The sequence below is a fragment of the Heterocephalus glaber genome, unplaced genomic scaffold (genome assembly GCF_053883595.1).
Source record: "Heterocephalus glaber isolate CG9 unplaced genomic scaffold, H.glaber_assembly_v1.0 deba00001523, whole genome shotgun sequence".
Taxonomy (NCBI): Eukaryota; Metazoa; Chordata; class Mammalia; order Rodentia; family Bathyergidae; genus Heterocephalus; species Heterocephalus glaber.
The window spans coordinates 18,796,990-18,818,694 of NW_028258327.1; the positions used below are offsets into that span (position 1 = coordinate 18,796,990).

Sequence of the window (21,705 nt, forward strand, 5' to 3'; positions counted from 1 at the left end):
CCTTTGTTACTTCCATTGTTACCAATTCAGAGAATCCATGTGGCTGACTTTCAAATAGTTCCACCTCATTGTTCCCTGGGTTTGCCTTTGGTGAGCTGGAAGTTTGGGGTTGCATCTTGGTTAAATGCCTTCTCATTTTTTTTGTTTGTTTGTTTAATTCCTGCTTGTAAATTGTTCATGGCAGATAACTTTATTTCTAGTATTTAGAATCCTACTTCTCAGAAATATCTCAGAAGTGTCTTCCTTGTGTAGCTGGCTTTTGGCTTTTGAGTCTGTTGGGGATGAGAAGTTGCTGCCTATTTGGCCTAACCCCTGGTTTTTTGGAACTGACCTATAGTGTTGTTTATGACCCTTAGGCATTCTCAGTCTTGGCTTACCAGGAAGAACAACTGATTAGAACAATTAATGTCACCTTTGCTAAAGTAGTACAGTCAGCAGTAACCGTAGCATCAAACACAGCCTAGAAAAAAACTGTAGTAACAGTTTCCACCCTTAACCCTGTGAGCTAGATTTGTGGTTATATGACAAAAGCTAAAACAAACCAGAAAATTGTATACTATAAATGTGCCCTCAGTATGGTGATTTTACTCTCGGGAGAAAATTTGAAAGGGGGAAGGAAATAGAAGAAGAGGAAGAGTTTAGAAACAAGGCTGGAGGACAAAGGAAGATTATGCAAACTTTGGAAAACTGGTGAAGAAGACAGGAGAAAAAGAAAAGGAAGAAATAAAATCAAGAACAGAAAAGAACAACAACAACAGTAACCTAGAAGCAATGTTCACACTTAAATAAAAATAAGAACAGACAATCCAGAAAAAAGAAAACAAAAAAGAAGAGAATAAGAAAAAAAGTCGTGTCTCTACTTTCACTGGTAGACATAGTGGGCAGACATAGTCCAGATCTGTGTTGATTAATCCCCAAAAAGCCAGCCATAGCTTTATGGCATGGTAGTGGATAATCCCAGCAAGGCTGCACCTTTAGTTCTGAAGCTCAGGCTGGTTTCTGGCTATGAGGCTGAAACCACCCCCCTTTTTTTTTCAGCTTGCAACTCTCCATGTGCCTCTTGCCGGCTTGAATTTGGCTCCTTGACCTCCTACCAACTTGAACTGGGTTCTGCCTCACCCTGATGGAGCCAACCCACAGCTGCTGTCAGTTTCGAGCTCAGTTGACCCCTCTCCAAGGTGGCTGTTGGCCAATTGCAGTCCCTTGGGGAATGTCTGAACCCAGATAACATACCAGCCACGTCCACTGCTCCATTCCACTGGTTTGTTGCTCTGTGGAGGCCTCTGGGGTCGACAGTAGTCACTATGCACCTGCAGGTTTGAGCTGCCCTTCCCGCACAGTGAGTCATGGAAGGGAGAAAGTGCTGCTTGCCACCTTCTTCATTGAAGTCTTTCTTTTGGCTTTTGTTTGTTGGCTTCAGTTCTCGCTTCAGATCCTTGCTGGGTCCTGGAGAATCTCCTCCCTCCTATGTCTCTCCCTCACGTTGCCATATTCCAGCATCTGGACACCAAATGTTGGAGAAGTTTTTTTTTTCTCTACTGTTCTCCACTCCACCGTCTTCCTGGAAGTCTCATTATTTTCCTTCTTTGTATTTTCCCCTCCCATTCAGCCTCAGTCTACTTTAGAAATTGTTAGTGTCCCAGCACAGGATTGTCTTCTTTCCTAATCTTCGTAATATTTTTAAAATTTTCATAATATTTAAAGATAAATATTTATAAATCAAGATTTCTTCTTCTTTTCTCCAGAGGTTGTAGACATTAGCAAGTTATTCATTAAATAAATATAAATAATTTAATCCTGTATGCTTTGAAGAAGTGAACTGTGTGGTCTAGCCACCTTTCAGATTTCTTTCTTCAGAGCAAGGCTTAGGGCTGCCTCATGTTATTGTCGAAACCTGAAGCTTATAGTTTAACATGAAAGGTCTTCTTTTTTTCTATTATAAAACATGTACAACATCTAGGAAAAGAAAAGAAACTGCAAAAATTCCATTTTTAGAAGACAGAGAAAAACTCTGAAATACTACCTTAAGTAACTGAAATCTGACCTCACTGAGTGCCTGAGAGGAGCTGAAGAAGGACCAGAGCAGCAACAGGCTCCAGAAAGCACCAGCACAAACAGGCTACATAAAAGTTAGATACCACTGCTAAATTCTAAAAGTTGGAGCTGAGGGGCCTGGGATTTAGCTCAGTGGTTCCGGCACCTGCCTTGCTAGTGCAAGGCCCCGAGTTCAATCCCTAGTTCCAAAAAAAAAAACAAAAACAAAAAAATAAAAGCTGGAGCCGGAGCCATCATGGTCAAAGCTGAGATCTGACATTGGATAATATCTTGCAGCAGAGGGAAAGGAGGAGTGAGATATAGCTGCAGAAATATGTTTTCTGAAGTTTAGGGGTCATCTTATGAAAGCAGGGCTTGTTGCCCTTGGAATATGGCCAGTGAGGTAACTAAGCAACTAGTAGGAGCTAAGATGGCCTCAGAAGCCTTCCTGGACTCATTGAGGTGCATACACATGCACACACACAGATAAACACACACACACACACACATGCATGCACAAATTGAAAGATGTTTTGTCACTGTGTCACAGAAAAGAATGCCTATGGATTGCACAATCTAGGAAGCTACCTTCATCTTTCTTCCTAGTCCCTTCTCTCCCTGGTCTGAGGTCTTCCCTAGTATAGTCCTTCTGCTGTGTACATAGTTCAGTTGTAGATTTTGATTTTATGTTGTCTTTCATTAAAACATAATATTCTGAAGAATAGAGTCTGTGAATGCTTTAGGTAATGGTATTTGTCTTGATTGAAAAGGAACTACCATCAGAGTCTCACTACTTTAGGAAAAGTGATATCAGCTAGGAATTGATGTAGTATATACCACCATATTTTAGAGAACTGTTTAAATGTTTTCTAAGAAACATTTCTTATCTACTTATTTGCCTGAAAAAATAAAAATCCTAGGACTTGCCCTGCATTTATCTAAAAGGTCATATAGAATGCAGTATAATTTTAATCATTTGATGAAATCACTCTGTGATTTATGGATCCAGCCCTGTTTAAGCCACATAATACTTGTTCCCAGATATATGATTTATTCCTTTCTGGTACAGCCAACCAACCCTTAATATGGTACAAAGATAGTAGATATAAGACGGATCTGTTGCATCCTATATTTGCCAGGTAGAATTCCTAGCATTCTTTTCATAGCTATGATTACTTGGTATTCTAAAAATATTTTTATTGGCCACAACATTTGACAGAATTTCAAAAATATACATAAAACTGGGCATGATTGTATGCATCTGGAATCCCAGCACTCAGAAGGCTGAGGCAGGAGGATTGTCAAGAGTCCAAGGTCAGCCTGAACTACATAGCAAGACTGTGTCTCAAAAAAATTATAATAATAATATGAACTCAAGCTTTTGAGACAGAAGAATCTAGTGAGATAGACTCTTGAGTTCTCCTTTCTTAAATGGCTTTCTACCCAACAAATTCTGTGATGCAGGAAGGACAGTAGAAATAATACTTACACTATTGTGAAGAACAGCCTCTTACTGATAATAATTGTATCATTTATGAGATCAAACTTGATTAGAAAAATATTTTATATTGCCTGCTTTATCTGGAGTATATGTAGCAATATTGTTAGGAAAGATCTGTCATCTGGTTCCGTATTCATAGGTAACATTAAGAACCCCTTAAGGATTTCATTCTTATCCTGGCATCTTTTATTGTTGGCAAAGCCTACCTTGCTACCAAGCTTTTTACATTTTCAAGCTTCACATATCATAATAGGGCATCCTTGATCTGATCTGTATTTTAAAAATTCAGCCATGGAAAGTTTATTTCTATGGAAAAATAGTCACTGTAGCTCAACTTCGTCCTTATTTCTTAAAATGAATTGTATGTATAGAAATAAAAAATTGAGTGGTAGTCTTGGAGGGCAGAAGTCTTGTCTCTTGGGTACCACAGTTTGTAACTGTATAATAGCAAATTTTTAAGAGGAGAAAAGTGTTTTTTGTAAAATGCGTTTCTTAATTCCAGGAAATCAACTATACTTCTGAGCCTTCTATTACTTTAACTGTTCTTAGAACAACTATAGTGAAATGATTGATGGAATAAAGGTGAGATTTGTGGATTAATTACAGTTTTCATGTCTTGTTCAGGGCTCTTTAGATAGTGTCTCTATGGTTATCACTTTGTGTTAGAGATATTTTATTTCTTTAATCTTTATTTGTAATTATTTTCTATATAATATTGTGTCCTTTGATATAACAAGTATTTTATTATAGATATTTTAAACATTGTTAGTTTTAGAGTGCTCAAAGAGAGAAAAAGTAAATTTGGAATCCTGTCTAAAAAGTGATTCCTTAGAGATCTAATCTGATAAATATAGTTTATTATTTTATATTAGACTTGCTATACAATTTATATTTATTATATATGACACTATACAGTAGTCCCAACTTATTTACAAGGAGTATAGTCTAAGATCCTCCAGTTAGATGAATGAAACCTCAGATAATCCCAAACCCTTTGTCTGCTGTTTTTTCCTGTGTATACATACTGAAGATAAAGCTTAATATATAAATTAGGCCCAGTAAGAGATGAACAGCAACAATAATAAAATCAGACAAGTATAACAATATACTATAATAAAAGTTGTCAGTGTTCTATCTCTTTCACTCTTGCTGTCTCTAAAAATGTCTTACAATATTGTACTCACCTTTTTTCTTATTATGGTGTAAGATGATAAAATACCTGCATGATAAAGTCATATAAAGTTGAATGATGTAGGATTGTGACTCACTGTTAGGCTGCTGTATGGAGTTTACTTGAATATAGGCACTGTGATTCCTGCTTTGACAGTCTGTCTGATAACTGAGATGGCTACTAAGTGACTAATAACTGGGTACTGTGGATTTGTTCTACTGACCAATTTGGCACAAGATTTCATCACACTATTCAGATTGGCCTGCAATTTAAGACTTATGAATTGTTTATGCCTGTAATTTTCCATTTAATATTTTCAGACTGCATTGACTCTGGGTAGCTGAAACTGTGGAAAGCTAAACTGTGAAGAATGGGGCCTACTGTATAGTATACATTTATTTTTATTATTGAAGTAATTATGCAATATCTTCTGAAAAGCACCTTGAAATTATGAGACTTGACCATTTGTCTACTGAACAGGGTTTAAAAATTTAGCTAACTTTCTTGCCTTTGGAGACTTTTGTTTCATATTAAGTTCTGGGTTATTTTGGGAGGTGGTGAACTTAACAGGGAGGAACTTTTGGTGTTTTTAAATAAGCCTATTGTCAGTTACATCATTAATGACTTTTACCTTAATAAAATTAGAGAGTGGTTAGGTATTTAGTTTACCTTTTTTCATTAAATAGATCTTACTATGAAATATTCCCAACATTACCTATTCAAGTTTACTGTGCACATAGTGTCACAGGTTGGGAATGTGGCACTGACATTAATAACCTTGGATAATTTGCTGAGTTTGAAACATTAATTCAGTAGTTAGCCTTTCCATTATTTCTGCCTTTTCATGTGGGAGATTTCCCATTGATTGAAAGAACAAAAACCAAGTGTAATAGTTTTCAATTTTTTTCTTTTGTTTTTTTTTTTTTTTAGGTACCAGGGAGTGAACTCGGGTCCTTGCGCTTGCACAGCAGGCAATGAAACCACTGAGCTAAATCCCCAGCCCTCAGTTTTTTTCTAGATAGTGTATTCCTTTGAGATAAAAACTCAGGATCTGTGTCCGCGCCCCCCCCCCCCATCAAAAAGAAGGAACAAACATACTCAAAGTGGTGTGAAATATTTGGTGGTTTAGGAATCTTCTCTGAAACTTTATCTATTAACTCTTGAATTAAGAACTCCCACTCTAGAGAATATACTTCTTATTTTCTTCATAGTTAAATCTTATTTCTAGAAGAACTACTTTTTCTGGAAGGTCAATAAGGCAGGTCCATCCCACTGCTCCCAGCCCAGAGGAAGGGGCTTCCCAGCTGCTGTCCATCCCACTGCTCCCGGCCTAGAGGAAGGGGCTTCCTAGCCCCCATTCCTCCCGCCTCTCCCTGCCCAGAGGAAGGTGCTTCCAGGCCACCATCCATCCTACCACTCCTGGCCCAGAGGAAGGGGCTTCCTAGCTGCCATCCTTCCTGCCTATCCCGGCCTAGAGGTAGGGACTTACGGTCTGCCGTCCATCCCACCACTCCTAGCACAGAGGAAGGGGCTTCTGGGCCACTGTCCATCCCACCGCTCGCAGCCCAGAGGAAGGAGCTTCTGAGCCGCTGTCCCACCACTCCCAGCTCAGAGGAGGTGAGCCACATGGGCGCCAACAGCACCCCACCACCTCATTGAAATAAGAGACACGTAAACAAGTTTCACAACCAGACTTCCAGATCACCTGCAGCAGCCCCAAAGGGAAATGAGATGGAACACTTTGATACTCAAGCACCTGGACTCCCTGAACTGGCAACAAAACAGGATCTGGAAAAAATAACATCAGAAATAATTTCTCAGATAACAGCAGAGATTGTGCTTGTAGTACAAGACATGATTAATAAATCTAGACAGGAGCTCAGGAACATGATGGAATCCCAACATAGGAAACAAATAGAATCCATAAAACAGATGCAAATAGATTTCCAGGAGATCAAAAGCTCCATTGAAAGTCTGGCCAGCAGAATGAGCCAATGTGTGGACAGAATTTCAGATATAGAAGATAAGATTGCAATTAGTGACCAGGAAAAGAAAAATTACTTCAAAATTATAAGGGATCATGAGAAATCAATCCAGCAGATGCTAGACGATGCAAAGAAGAATAACATAAGATGGATTGGAGTCAAAGAAGAAGCAGGAGAGAGTGCAGATGACAAAAAAACTATTCACAGAAGTAATGGCAGAAAATTTCCCAAGCAGGGAAAAAGAATTTGACATTACAGATAAGTGAGGCATATATGATTCCAACTAACCTTGATCAAAAAGATCTACACATAGGCATATAATTGTTAAGATTCCAGAAACTCAACAGAAGAGCAAAGTTCTACAAGCAGTTAGAGAAAAGAAACAAATCACATACAAAGGAAAGCCCATTAGAATCACAGCAGACTTCTCAACACACACCATCAAGGAAAGAAAAGCTTGGAGTGACATATTCCAGGCCCAAATGGAAAACAGCCTCCAACCCACACTAATGTACCCTGCAAAACTATCTTTCAAAATTGATGGAGAAATAAGATACTTTCCTGACAAAGAGCACCTTAGGAACTTCACAAATACCAAACCAGCACATTTCAGACAATATCCTAGGAAAAGACAATGAGGATCACAACCCCAGGAAGCCCAGCAGAATGAACCAATCGGGTGCAACACCAGCCAGAGTGAAGCCATCGGGTGCGACAAGAAATTAAATGTAAAGGCGGAAAATCCAACAAAAAGAAAAAGTCATGACAATGCTAAGAGAGTACGTATCAGTAATAACCATCAATGTTAATGGTCAGAATTCACCAGTCAAAAGAAATACACTGGCAGAATGGGTCAGAAAGTAAAATCCAACAATATGCTGCATACAAGAAACATACTTAATTCAAAATGAAACAAATAGTCTGAAAGTTAAAGGGTGGAAAACAATATTCCATGTGACGGGAACCTGAAAAAAAAAGCAGGAGTAGCTATCCTCTTTGCAGATCAAGTAGATTTCAAACCAACACTGATTAAGAGAGACAAAAAAGGACACTACATCCTTGTAAAGGGAACAATCCAAGAGGAACAGATAACAATCATAAATATATATGCACCAAATGCTAGTGCGCCCAACTATAAAACAAATATGGACATGAAAAGTCATATATGCACTAATACAATTGTAGTGGGGGACCTCAACACCCCACTGTCACAAATATATAGATCAACTAGGCTAAAACTAAGTAATGAAATACTAGAACTCAATCGAATTCTTGAACAAATGAACTTAACAGATGTTTACAGAGTCTTCCACCCCACAAAATCAGAATACACATTCTTCTCAGCTGCACATGGGTCATTCTCCAAAATAGACCACATACTCACACATAGAACATGTTTAAGTAAGTGCAAAAGAATTGAAGTTATCCCCTGTATATTATCAGACCATAGTGCAATGAAATTGGAGATCCATAGCAAAAGAAACTCTAAAAATTTCATAAACATGTGGAAATTGAACAACAAACTTCTGAATAATCAATGGGTCATAGAGGAAATCAAAGAAGAAATCAGACAGTTCCTTCAATTAAATGACAATGACAATACAACATATCGGAATCTATGGGACACAGTGAAAGCAGTCTTATGAGGGAAATTCATAGCAGTGAATACGCATATTAGGAAAACAGCGAGGCCAATTAAAACACCTGATGCTGAACCTCAAACTTCTAGAAAAAGAAGAGCCGGACAACCTCAAAGCTCATACAAGGGAGGAAATTATAAAGATCAGACCAGAAATCAATTCAATGGAGACTAAGAGAGCAATACAAAAGAATCAATGAACCAAAAGTTGGTTCTTTGAAAGAATAAACAAAATTGACAAACCTTTAGCCAACCTTGTCAGAAAAAGGAAAGAAAAGGCCCAAATCCATGCAATTAGGAATGAAAAGGATGAAATTACAACAGACCCAGCAGAAATCCAGAGGATCATCAATACCTACTTCCAGAACCTATACGCCAATAAGATGGACAACACAGAAGAAATGGACAGATTCCTAGATACATATGAATTACCAAAGTTGAACGAAGAAGACTTAAAATTCTAAACAACCGAGTATCAACCAATGAAATTGAAAACATAATTAAAAACTTACCAACTAAGAACAGCCAAGGTCCTGATGGCTTCACTGCTGAATTCTACAAGATATTTAGAGAGGAACTGCTGCCACTACTGTTTAAACTCTTCAATGAAATTGAAAAGGAAGTAATACTCCCAAATTCATTCCTGGAAGCAAGCATCACCTTGATCCCCAAAGCAGAAAAAGACCCAACCGAAAAAGAGAACTATAGGCCAGTCTCACTAATGAACATAGATGCAAAAATTCTTAATAAGGTACTGGCAAATAGAAGGCAGAAGATCATCAAGAAGATCATAGCCTCTGATCAAGTGGGATTCATCCCAGGGATGCAGGGATGATTCAATATATGAAAATCAATCAATGTAATACACTATATCAATAGAGCCAAGGACAAAAACCATATGATCATCTCCACAGATGCAGAAAAAGCATTTGACAAAATCCAACATGCATTCATGATAAAAAGCCTGCAAAAAATTGGAATAGATGGTCTCTACCTCAAACTGATAGAAGCCATCTATGAAAAACCAACAGCCAGTATCATAATAAATGGTCAAAAACTGAAATCCTTCACACTCAAATCAGGAACAAGACAAGGATGTCCACTATCACCACTCCTGTTCAATATAGTTTTGGAAACATTAGCCTCGGCAATTAGACAAGGGAAGGAAATAAAAGGAATAAAGATAGGAAATGAAGAAGTCAAATTGTCATTATTCGCAGATGACATGATATTCTATATAGAAGACCCCAAGTACTCCACCAAAAGCCTTCTAGATTTAATAAGCCAATTCAGTCAAGTAGCTGGATATAAGGTCAACACACAAAAATCGATAGCTTTCCTCTACACGAACAACAGACTCACTAAGATAGAAATAGGACAAACAATTCCTTTCACATTAGCATCCAAAAAATTGAAATACCTCGTAATCAACCTAATGAAAGAAATCAAAGACTTCTCTTAAAACTATGGCATTCTGAAAAGAGAGATTGAAGATGATATCAGAAAATGGACAGACATCCCCTGCTCCTGGGTAGGAAGGATTAATATAGTGAAAATGGCCATGCTTCCAAGACTTCTATATAGATTCAATGCAATTCCAATTGAGATCCCAGCAGCATACTTTACGAACCTTGAGAAAACAATCCAAAAATTCATTTGGAACAAGAAGAGACCTAAAATAGCAAAAGCAGTTCTAGGTAACAGAGACATGCAAGGGGTATCACAATTCCCAACTTAAAACTATCCTGTAAAGCTACTGTGATAAAAACAACATGGTACTGGCAAAGCAGCAGACCTGAGGACCAGTGGAGCAGATTAGAAGATGCAGAAACAACCCCAGACACACTCAGCCATCTCATCTTTGGTAAAGGAGCCAAACACCCTCACTGTAGGCAAGAGATCCTCTTTAATAATTGGTGCTGGAAAAATTGGGTTTGAACTTGCCAAAGATTAAAGCTAGACCTATATTTCTCACCATGCACTCAGCTAAAATCGAAATAGATTAAAGATCCAAATATTAAAATAGAAATGCTGAACCAGCTAGAACAGAGGTTAGGTAGAACCCTTGAAGACATAGGTGTAGGAAAAGATTTTATGAACAAAACCTCAGTTGCCTGTGAACTAGCACAAACAGTCAACAAGTGGGATCTCTTCTCATTAAAAAGCTTCTGCATAACAAAAGAAACCACCAGCAGTGTGAAGATACAACCCACAATGTGGCAAAACATCTTCACCTGTTCTTCCTCAGACCAAGGCCTACTATCTCGAATCTATAAAGAACTTAAAAAGATCAGACCTCCCAAATTTAAAGACCCAATCTGAAAATGGGCATCTGAAATTAACAGACATTTCTCAAACAAAGAAGTAGAAATAACAAATAAACATATGAAAAATGTTCAACATCACTGGTCTTTGTAGAGATGCAAATGAAAACAATGCTGAGATTCCACCTCACTCCAGAAAGAATGGCTACTATCATGAAATCAACCAATTACAAATGCTGGTGGGGCCGTGGGGAAAGAGGAACCCTGTTCTTCTGCTGGTAGGAGTGTCGCCTGGTGCAAGCACTGTGGAAATCAGTATGGAGATACCTCAAAGAACGAGGACAGCAAGTCCCATTTGACCCAGCTATTCCCCTGCTGGGTATCATCCACAAAGAATTAAAAGACTCATACCACAGTGATATATGTGCACCCATGTTCATAGCAGCACAATTTGTAATAGCTAAAACTTGGAAGCAGCTCAAATGCCCATCAACTGGAGACTGCGTAAAGGAAATGTGGTTTTTTTATAATATGGAGTACTATTCAGCCATAAAAAATGAGAAATTAGAGACATTTATAGCTAAATGGATGCACATTGAGGCAATAATCTTAAGTGAAATAAATAGGACACACATGTATAAATACTGAATAGTTTCTCTGGTGTGAGAAACTGAAAGTAAATAAGGACTAAAAGGTATAATAGATAATGTGAAATAGGAAGAAAAGGGGCAAAGGGGAAGGGGAAGTGGGAGGGGTAGGGGAAAGGAAAGAAGGGAATGGAATTAATATGTGAAAATGGAAAAATGGAAACAAAGTCTTTGTAAATAGGGAGGAATGAAGGGGTTGAAGGGAGGGCTGGGGAAGTGGGAAAAATAAGAACCAAGGAGATTATGTAAAGGTGCAAATTTCCAATGAAGAATGTCATTATATTGTATACCTAAAATGTACCAATGATTAAAAAGAATAATTGATAAGCGAAATAGGAAGAAAAGGTCCAAAGAGGTAGGGGAAGTGGGAGGGACAGTGGAAAGGAAAGAAGGAAAGGAAAAATGATGAGAAATGGAAAAAAATTGAAACAAAGTCTTTGTAAATAGGGAAGCATGGAGGGGGTGAAGGGAGGGCTGGGAATGGGTAAAAAAATAAGAACCAAGATGCATCATGTAAAGGTCCAGTTTCTCAATGAAAAATGTAAATGTATTGTATACCTAAAATGTACCAATAAAAGAATTTTTAAAAAAATAAGGTAGTGTCTTGGTGTCTGGTGCCATTTTTTAAATTAGTTGTTATATTTAAAATTGGGCTTGATTAATATTCATCATTTTGCTAATTGATAGAGCAAAATATATATTGTTATTAGTGCTTTATTATAAATTACCTAACTAGTTTATTGCTAACAACTTGTCAAAACTTCTCAATGTCAAGTTAAGGTTAATTTGTCAGTAGCATATTTAATGGGATTGCTCTTCTTTAAAGGAATTGATTTTTCTATTTTATGTAGTTATGTCATTTTAATAACAGGTATTTTAATGTCTGTTATTTGATAAGGGATTGCCAGACCTCAAGAATATACTGATTTAATATTTAAATAGTATCATACATAGGTTATGGTCCAATGATTTATGTGATAGATTCTTGCTTGTTTTTAAAGTGTTTCTAAAATTATTCATAAGTGAATATTTAAATGTGTTGTGTTAGTTACTTTTCTCGTTGTTGAGACAAAATACCTAATACCCAAAGTTAAAGGAGGAAAGGTTTATTTAGCATACACTTTGTAGAGGTTTCAGTCCATAATTGGCTGGCTCCAAAGCAGGGTGTCACATGGCAGAGGGGCAACACTTCATGAGGGCCAGTAGGTAGGAAAGCAACAAAGGACCTTAACAGCGTCTTTCTGCTCCTTTTGTCTTATCCAGACTACTTAGGGTGGGTAGTACTCACACTCTTAATCCTAGTGCCCTTGATCCTAGCATTGCACTATGAGTCAGTCCCAGCGTCACACATTCTAGATCTAGCCACCTCCAAAAAAGGCCCACCTATGATTGCATGAGGCTTTAGGGGGATACCTAGACACAAACCATAAGAGGTATCTGGTAACTGTCACACTAATGCAGTTATGGAATATTATGAGTAATCTAAGCATATACTTTCTGACAAGGGAAGAGTAAAATGATACAAGTAGCCCATTCCCTCTTCTATTCAATCAGCAATTATTTGTTGAGCACTTCCTATGAGGTGGGCACTATTCTGGGATGCTAAAGATGGAACAACGCATAAAATAAAGCCTGTACCTTCATGTAGAATATATTCTAGAGGAGAAGCCACTTAACAAATACAAAGTAAATAAAGTGTATCCACTACATTTAAGTTTCACAGAGAAAAATGAAGTGGAGTGAGGGCAACAGATTTGGGATCTTGTTTTATAAAATATTTCCAGGGAGGGTTTTATTAATAAGGTGACAGTAAACAGAAATCTGAAGAAAAGTGAAGGGACCAAGCCATGCAGCATCTGGGGGAAATAGAATGCAAAAGATCCTAGGAAGATTGTTTACTTGGCACATTTAAAGGATGGCAGGTATCAGGATAACAGAATGAGCAAGTGGTAAAGGTGAGGAATGGGCAGATTTTGTAGAGTTTATTTTAAAATACTTTGAATTTTACTCTAGATATGTGACACATTTGGAGGATTTAAGATTGATATGAGCTGACTTATGTTTTAAAATGATCACCTAAGTTACTGGGTAGTAATTGTAGGGGATGAGTGAAAGCTGGGAGAATGATCAGGACATTAAAAGGATTGTCATAGCCAGGTGTAGTGACACACATCTACAGTCCCAGAGCGCTGGTAGGCTGAGGCAGGAGGATTGAAAGTGTTGCTGGAGATTAAACCCAGGGCCTTTTCCATGCTATCAATACCAGCTACACCTCCACAGAGGATTAATATATATATATAAAATATACAAAGAACTAAAAAAAAAAAAAAATTAGACTCCTCCCCAGAATAAAAGACCCAGTCAAAGGGGGGGAGGTGACTGAAATGAATAGACATTTCTCAAAAGAAGTACAGATGGCCAATAAATATGTGAAAAAAATGTTCAACATCACTGGTCATTAGAGAAATGCCAATAAAATAACACTGAGATTTCATCTTATTCCAGAAAGAATGGCCATTATCAAGAAATCAAATAATATCAAATGCTCCTGAGGCTGCAGGGAAAAGAAACCCTTGTACATTGTTGGTGGGAGTGTAAACTGGTACAGCCACTTTGGCAATCAATGTGGAGATTCTTCAAAAAACTTAAAATAGAAATTCCATTTGACACAGATATTCCCACTTTAGGTATTTTAAAGATACTGTATTGCAGTGATAAATGAATGCCTGTGTTTACAGCACAATTCTTAGTTGAACCTTGGAGGGTCTGTCAACACATGAATGGATAAAGATAATTTAGTGTTTATACACGATGGAGTACTTCCCACACCATAAAGGAAAATTTCTAGTCATTTGTAGGAAAGTGGATGCACCTTGAATCTATAATATTAACTGGAATAAATCAAACACAAGCTTAAAAAGCACATGATTTTTCTTATGAGAAAGACAAAGTATAAAGAGCAAAATAAAAGATGGACAGTAGGAAATGGGGAGTTAGATCTTTGGCAGATGGGAGAAGGACTGAGAGATGGAGGGAGAAAGGGAAGGGAAGGAGATATAAAAAGATTTACTGTGTGTCATGTATATGTACCAACTACTTCCAATGGGTGTATTCATGATATACTGCAAACATATACTAATAAAAAATCCCTGCTAATTAAAGCTTTCCCTTTTATCTGAAATGAATGAATGAATGATTAGTGATGCTTCAATTTCCATAAAAGATGAGAGAAAACCAAGATGAATATAAATTTGATCTAATTTTCCTCTCCCTCTTTCCCTTTTCTTTTTTGTTTCCTTTTTAAGATGCAGATCATGTTGATGGAAGAGATCTAAAAATGTTGGCTAGCGACTTCAAAATCCAAACTAATTTTATCACTCAGAATTGATCACATTTTGGGGGATAAATTATCCTTAACCAAACTTGTTAATTATTAAAACAGTGTCTGTGCAGCATGGAGGTTAAGAACAAAGAAGCATAGAAACAAGTTTGATTTCTAGTTCTGCATCTTACCGTCTTAAGTATCCTCAGGGAAATTGGTGTTTGTTATAGTTTTTGTATCAATTAAATGAAGGTAATAATGATGCCTAACCCATGGATTCTTTGATAAGATTAAATGATAATCCTAAATTCTTAATACTGAAGTGGTATTCAAATTAAATTAATAGTAGAGCAAACACCAATGTAATATAAAATCAAGTTTAGCATAGGGCCTTGTACATTGAAATTCTTAGTGAATAACTAATTTTTATTATTGTTTTTGTAATCATTAGTACTAACTTACAGTAACATTTACCATTGTATACTATATATGCATACAAAATGGACACACATATTTTAAAAATACTGACATATACTTAGTTTTTTGTTTTGTTTTTTGTGTTTTTGAGATACAGTTTAGCTATTGTCCTGGTGCCCCTGAATTCATGATCCTTTTGGTCAGCCTTCTGAGTAGCTGAAGTTACAGGCGTGCCGCACCACAACTGGCTACTAGACTTGGATTTACAGCCTTCTATTTCTAATCTTAACTACTCAGGAAACAATCAGCTATTGAAAAAAATTCCTTTTTTGCATATATCATCAAAGAAGAAGAATTAGATGATTCCAAAGGATATTTCATCCAGGCTGTAGTAGAGCCTTTCTAGCATCCAGATTACTCATGTTTGCTAATTATACTGTAAGTCACTGTTTCCCCCTCCTGAACATCTGCCTCTCTGTCTCCTTGCTCTTTCATTCATATAGACATACATGTGCCATATGAATTCTTAACAGATGATTTTAAACTCTTTTATTATTAACCACAAACTTCAGTATCCAAGGCACTCCCCCTGCCCCTGTGCCCAGTGGTACTGGGGATTGAGACTAGCACCCTCACACTGGACTGCGTCCCTAGCTCCTTTTTATTTTTTATTTTGAGACAGGGCCAGGGTCTCAACTAAGTTGCTAAGTTGCCTGGGATGGGCTCAAACATGAGATCTTCTTGCCTTAGCTTCCCAGGGTACTAGGATTACAAATTTGTGCCACCATGCCCTATATTTTTGCTTGTTTTATTTTGATGCTAGGGATTGAATCTAGGGCTTTGTTCATGCTAGTTGAGTACTATACTGCTGAGCAGCTTCCCCAGTCCTCTTCATAAATGCCATGTATTTTGACAATACTCCTTGGTCTTTTAATGTATTTAACTAATTTAAATATCAATTAAATACATTATTTCATTTAATTCTTAAAACATCTTTGTGAAGTAAGTCATATTTATTTTTCCCACATAATACCAAGGCTAAGAGGTTAAATGAGTTGCCTAAAGTTACACAGTTAATAAGCACCACAGTTAGAAGTCAAATTTACTCCATGATTCCTTGATTTCACTCTTTCTACGGCATCAGAAGAGCCTAAAAACTCCCATTTATGTGTTGTCTCTTTTGGGGTAGATGACTTCCATAAATATTTTCAGTAGTGATTCTTAGTTGACTCAACTTTGGAATAACCTTTCCCAACCTTATAACCTTTCTTGTTAACTGGGAAAATGGAAGAATAGATTAAAAATTCTTGAGGAATGAAAGAATAAGTATTGCATGTGAGAAGGTATGCAATAGTTGTTGTTTTTTTGGTAAATGAACATCTTGTGAGTCCTTGTTATCAGCCCAGCCTTTGAGCTTCCAGAACTTTGTCTTAAATGCTTGGAATAGTTGTTACAGCACTGAGGCTGAATGACCTCATACTTTAACTTTTCTTTTTTTAAAAAAGAAGCAGTACTGAGCCTTGAACCTGGGGCCTTCATTCTGGGCTACATGCCTAGCCCTTTTTAAATTATTTTATTTTGAAACAAGATCTTGCCAAGTTACCAGGTTTTCCAGGCTAGACTCAAACTTGTGACCCTTCTGCATCAGCTTCTCAAAAGTGCTGGGATTACGGGCATGTGCCACCATGCCCAGCTTTGTTAACTTTCAGTTGTTAGTTGGCCAAAGCAGATAGCAGAAATAAATACAGTAATAATTTATAAACAAAACACTAAGACCAGCACTTTAGCCTGCTAGTCAATTACTTTTAATAGCAGAAATAGTTCTTGTATTCTATTATTAGTTATAAATGTGTTTTGAACTGATATCAAAAGATACAATAAAATGATTTATCATAGTTCAAATTCTTTTACATGAGCTATTCAACTAGGTAAAAAGTTGTTTCAAAACCTTTACAAACTATAGTCAGGCAGTAGTTATTTTACTTGAAGAAAAGTATGTACTGATTCATTAATGCAGGAATTGTCTGTTAAGCTACAGCAGAGTAGGCTGACTCATATTTATAATCATGAAAATGATAATTAATTTTTAAAATGAAGAGATTCTTTAGCAGTGAAAAGTAATTCAATACCTACCATAAACCATATTTTTTTTACCATAAACCGTATTTTAAGAATGAGGATATGTAAATAATATTTACTAAGTATTCAAGCTAAAGTAGTAGAATGAAGACAAATATAAAATATATTCTTCTATGAGTGAGACACTTAGTTCTTTACATTTTGGTTATAGTTCATGTGGCAGTTGGTTTTTTGTTTTTGTTTTTTTTTTTTTGGTACCAGGGATCGAACTCGGGACCTTGCGCTTGCAAGGCAGGCAGCAGAACCACTGAGCTAAATCCCCAGCCCGTCAGTTGGTGTTTTATGGCAACTTATGTGAAACTGAAAATATTCTTGAAATTCAGAATTGCAAAAATTCTTTTAAATGTAAAATGTACAGTCTTAGCCATTCTGGGTTTGTAAAACAACATTTTTGTCTTTGATTGATCATAGCTATTATTGAAACAACTGGTAACGTGACATAGTACTATAATTTGGACTAAAAAATTGATTTGTGAATTATATCTACTCAGCTTAAATATTTTTCTCTCTGCAGAGCATTTTGTACTTTTTTTTTCTGCAGAAATGGCTTAACATGATGTTCCCACATTTTCCCAAGAGAAAAGGAAATGTCTTACTTGTCTGAAGTATACCAGGAAAACTTCTTAGCAAAAGTAGAAGAATAAAACATACAATAAGATTTCAAATTTCCCAACCCAGGAAATTAAATTTTTATTCCATTTAACTTTTTAGCAGATATGCTTTACACAGAGAGAGAGACAGAGAAAATGAAGAAACATTTTCATTGTCCTTCCTGGGAGTCACCTCACATATTTATTGTTTTTTGGGGTGGGAGCATTTGAAATTCTCTTACCAGGAATTTGGAAGAATAAACTACACCATCTATAATTACCATATACCTATAATTACCATGCTGTACAATATTTCCTAAAAACTTATTCCCCCTAACTGAAGCTTTGTAACCCCCAAGCAACATCTCCTTGTTATTCCTGCCCTTCAGCTTCTGGCACTCACCATTTTACTCTCTTCTATAAACTCGATTGTTTTAGATGCCACATATAAGTGGAAACATGAAATACTTGTTTTTCTGTGCCCTACTCATTTCACTTAACAAAATGTCTGCTAAGCTTGTTCTCATTATTGGAAATGACAAATTTCCTTTTTTAAAGACTGAATATTATTTCATTGTGTGCACATACCACATTTTCTTTATCTGTTAATTAGTTAATGGAAACAGGTTGATTCCATAATTTGTTTTCCCCATTGTTAACATATTAACCATAGTATATTAACATTGGTGTAGTGCTATAAAATTATATATTCACTAATCTAATTTTGTTTCCCCACTAATATACTTTTTCTCACCCAAGATCCAATCTAAGATCCCACATTACATTTAGTTGTTTTGTCTCCTTAAATCTGTGATAGTACCTCCTTTTTATTTTCATAACTGTATTAGTCTATTTTCTGTTGCTATAACAAAATATTTGAGGCTGAGTACTTTGTAAAGAAAAGGTTTACTTAGCTCACAGATTTTGGGCCTTTTGGCTGCATTACAACATGGCATATGGCATAATGATGGGAGTTGTATACAAGAGGGACAAATCATATCACAAAACAGGAAGCCAAAGAGCAATTTAGGGTCAGACTTGCTTTTTCATAGCAACTTGGTTTCATAAGAACTCATTCCGCAGACCAGCATTAATCTCTTCCAAGGGCAGCACACCCAGTGACTTAATTTACTTAGTCTAGACACCATCTCTTTAAAAGTTCCTCCGTCACTACCACACTAAAGACCAAGCTTCCTACAGCAAATGGCAGGGGAGGGGGAAACACTAAAATTACATCGAAATCATAGCAATGAACTTGACATGTTTTTGAAGGATACTGGTCAGATATTTTATAGACTGTCCCTTAGTTTGGTTTGTTTGTTTGTTTCCCCCCTTCATTATTTGGCAAGAATGCCATGGGAGTTGTGGTGGTGAAGCAGCATGTTGATACATCTTAATACTGGTGATGTTAGCCTTAATTATTAGTTAAGGTTGTTTGCTTAACCATGAGGTTAAATGAGTGATTTATCCACTTTAAATTAGTTACTGGTTTTTTTCTTCATATTATTTATTATTTCCCTGGGAAAAACTTTAGTACTATGCAAACATGTTTTTTGTTATACTTCTACACTCTTACTTTAAAACTTTTCAGTAGTTTTTGCTTTTAGCTCTCACTACTGTGGTGTTCTTCAGTTTCAGTTTGGTGAATATTTCAAGTAATGGTGAATTCCAGTTCCCATCATTCTTTTTTCATGTATTAATAGGAATTTTAATATAAAAAAACTGTCCAAACTTCTCCATGTATTTATTTATGTTATTGTGGATTTAAAAGTATATTACCTCACAGGTTATAATCTAATGCTACCATTTTATTTTGGTGTTCCACCTTCCCCCTTGGGACAACTTACAAGTTGTCTGGTGTCTTTCTAACACACTCCCATCACTTCTTAGTACTTTGTTACCTTTTAGTACAACAGAATGTTCCAGCATCTTTTGTTTTTCCTTCTTCCACTCAGGAATCAGCTGTTTATTTCTCCAAGGAGCCTTGGTTTCTGTTATTGGCAAATGATAACTAGAAACAAAAATTTAAATTCTAGGTGTGGTCATTACTTCTGGGTACCATTCCAGGTGCTCTCACTTGTCAGAGTTAGTAATGTATCCGATGCAGTACTAATAAGTGCCTACCTACTTCTTTTATTTACTTATTTATCCATATGTGAATATATTAAAAGCCATGAAGTCCTGTTGTTTCTAATTCAATATCATATTGTTAATTTAGTTTTTTGCCTTTTCTTGTCACTGTGTGGTAAGATTCCTGCCTCTCTCTATCATGATATATTTATTAAATCCTAGCTCATACCTCTGTGAAAAAGAAGTTTATTAACTCAAGAAGTGTATTTGTATACAGCTCTTTTGTTCTTAGCCTTATAGAATATACTCAAAATACTTAAGGTAATTCATTTTCACCTCCATCTACCTTAATGTGGAATGTAATTTTTTCCATTCCAATGTGCTGATTGATTTTACTATTTGCTTATTTGATGTATGAAATATTATCATGACTCTAAGTCACAAATATACAAAAAGGTATTTTCATAGAAATGTCACTCTTTATTCACCCCAGTTTTCATTGTCATTATATCTACTTGGTTTGCACCTGTCTCCTCTAGGCAACCTCTCTCTTTAGTTTGTTTTAGTTTTCCTGTATTTTTTTATGCAAATGAACAGATAAATGAATATTTTCTTCTTTTTCTGCTCACAAAGGGTAGCATACTATATAGTCTGTTTTGCACTTTGCTTTTTTTAACAGTAAATGTATCCTGAAAATCATTCCTTATCTGTAAAAAAAAGACTGTCCCCATTACTTTTTATAGCTGCATATTACTCCGTTATGTAGATTTATCATAATTTATTAACCACGTTGCTTTATATGAACATGTAAGTTGTTCCTAACATTTCAAAATTATAAACAGTCCTGTAATGAATAGCCTTGTGCATATGTAATTTTTTAAAAAGTTTTCAAAGGCATGTCTTCAAGGCAGATTGTTAGAAGGGAGATTACTGGGTCAGAAACTTAAGTGCATATGGAGTTTTTTAGATGCTGCCAAATTTCTCTCCAGAAGGTTGTCTTAGTTTGCATTTCCAACAACAGTATATGAGAATGTCTTTCTATAAGCTTGCCAACAGAATGTGTTGCCCATACGTTTTAATTTTTGCCAATCTGATAAGTGGAATGTGATTCTAGTGTTGTTTTAATTTGTATTTTTCTAATTACACATTTGAATATTTTTACAATGCCCATATTTTGTATATTTCTGTGTGTGAATTGTCTTTTTATGTCTTATATCTTAAAATCATTATTAATAGTAATGTAGTCATATTTATTAGCATTTTCCTTTATGGTGAGTTTATATCTATGTGGATAGCAAGTTTTCCTAGTACTATTTATTAAAAAGATTATCCTTTCTCTGCTGCTCTGTGGTGCCACTTTTTTATAAATCTAGTTAGTGTCTGTGTTAGCTTTATTTCTAGGTTCAGTAGTGGATTTTACTGACCTATTTTCCTGTTTTATCCCACACCACATTATCTTTGTTGCTTGGTAAGAAAAGTTTATTAAATATCTAGTGTAGCAAATCCCCCTACCTTGTTCTTCTTTAGGAGTATATTTTATATTTTTGCTCATTTGCTTTCCCTTGTATATTTCTGATTGAATTTTAAAAGGTTTTCCCCAGACAAATCCTGTCAGGATTTTTTAGATGGAATTCAATATATAGATCAGATTTAGGTCACTTTATGTGTTAACTTTGAGATTTTTCTATTCATGGACATGATATAATGTGACTTATTTAGGTTTTGTTAAATTTCTTTCAATACTATTTGATAATTTTATGAATTGAAGTCTTTTCAATTTTATTAATTTTATTTCTAGCTTGGTTCTTTGTAATCTTTGATTTGAATCATTCTTTTTTTTTTTTTTTTGAAAACAGGGTCTGGCTATGTAGTTGAACTCATGGCAGTCCTCTTGCCTCTGCCTCTGGATTGCTGGGATTATAGGAT

General features: G+C 36.0%; 1 protein-coding gene across 4 annotated transcripts in view; it reads left to right on the forward strand.

Annotated features, from left to right (window-relative positions):
• Window positions 1-21,705, forward strand: part of Rngtt (RNA guanylyltransferase and 5'-phosphatase) — a 314,302-nt gene that overhangs the window by 222,880 nt on the left and 69,717 nt on the right. Inside the window, exon 14 of one of the 4 annotated variants that reach the window (XM_021240736.2) lies at window positions 1,039-11,836. The exons of the other annotated variants lie outside the window; for them this stretch is intronic. Coding sequence (XP_021096395.1) covers window positions 1,039-1,072 — 34 coding nt within the window. The 3' untranslated portion in view covers window positions 1,073-11,836. Of the gene's footprint in view, window positions 1-1,038; window positions 11,837-21,705 lie in introns of those variants that run through there. 4 annotated transcript variants of the gene reach the window in all.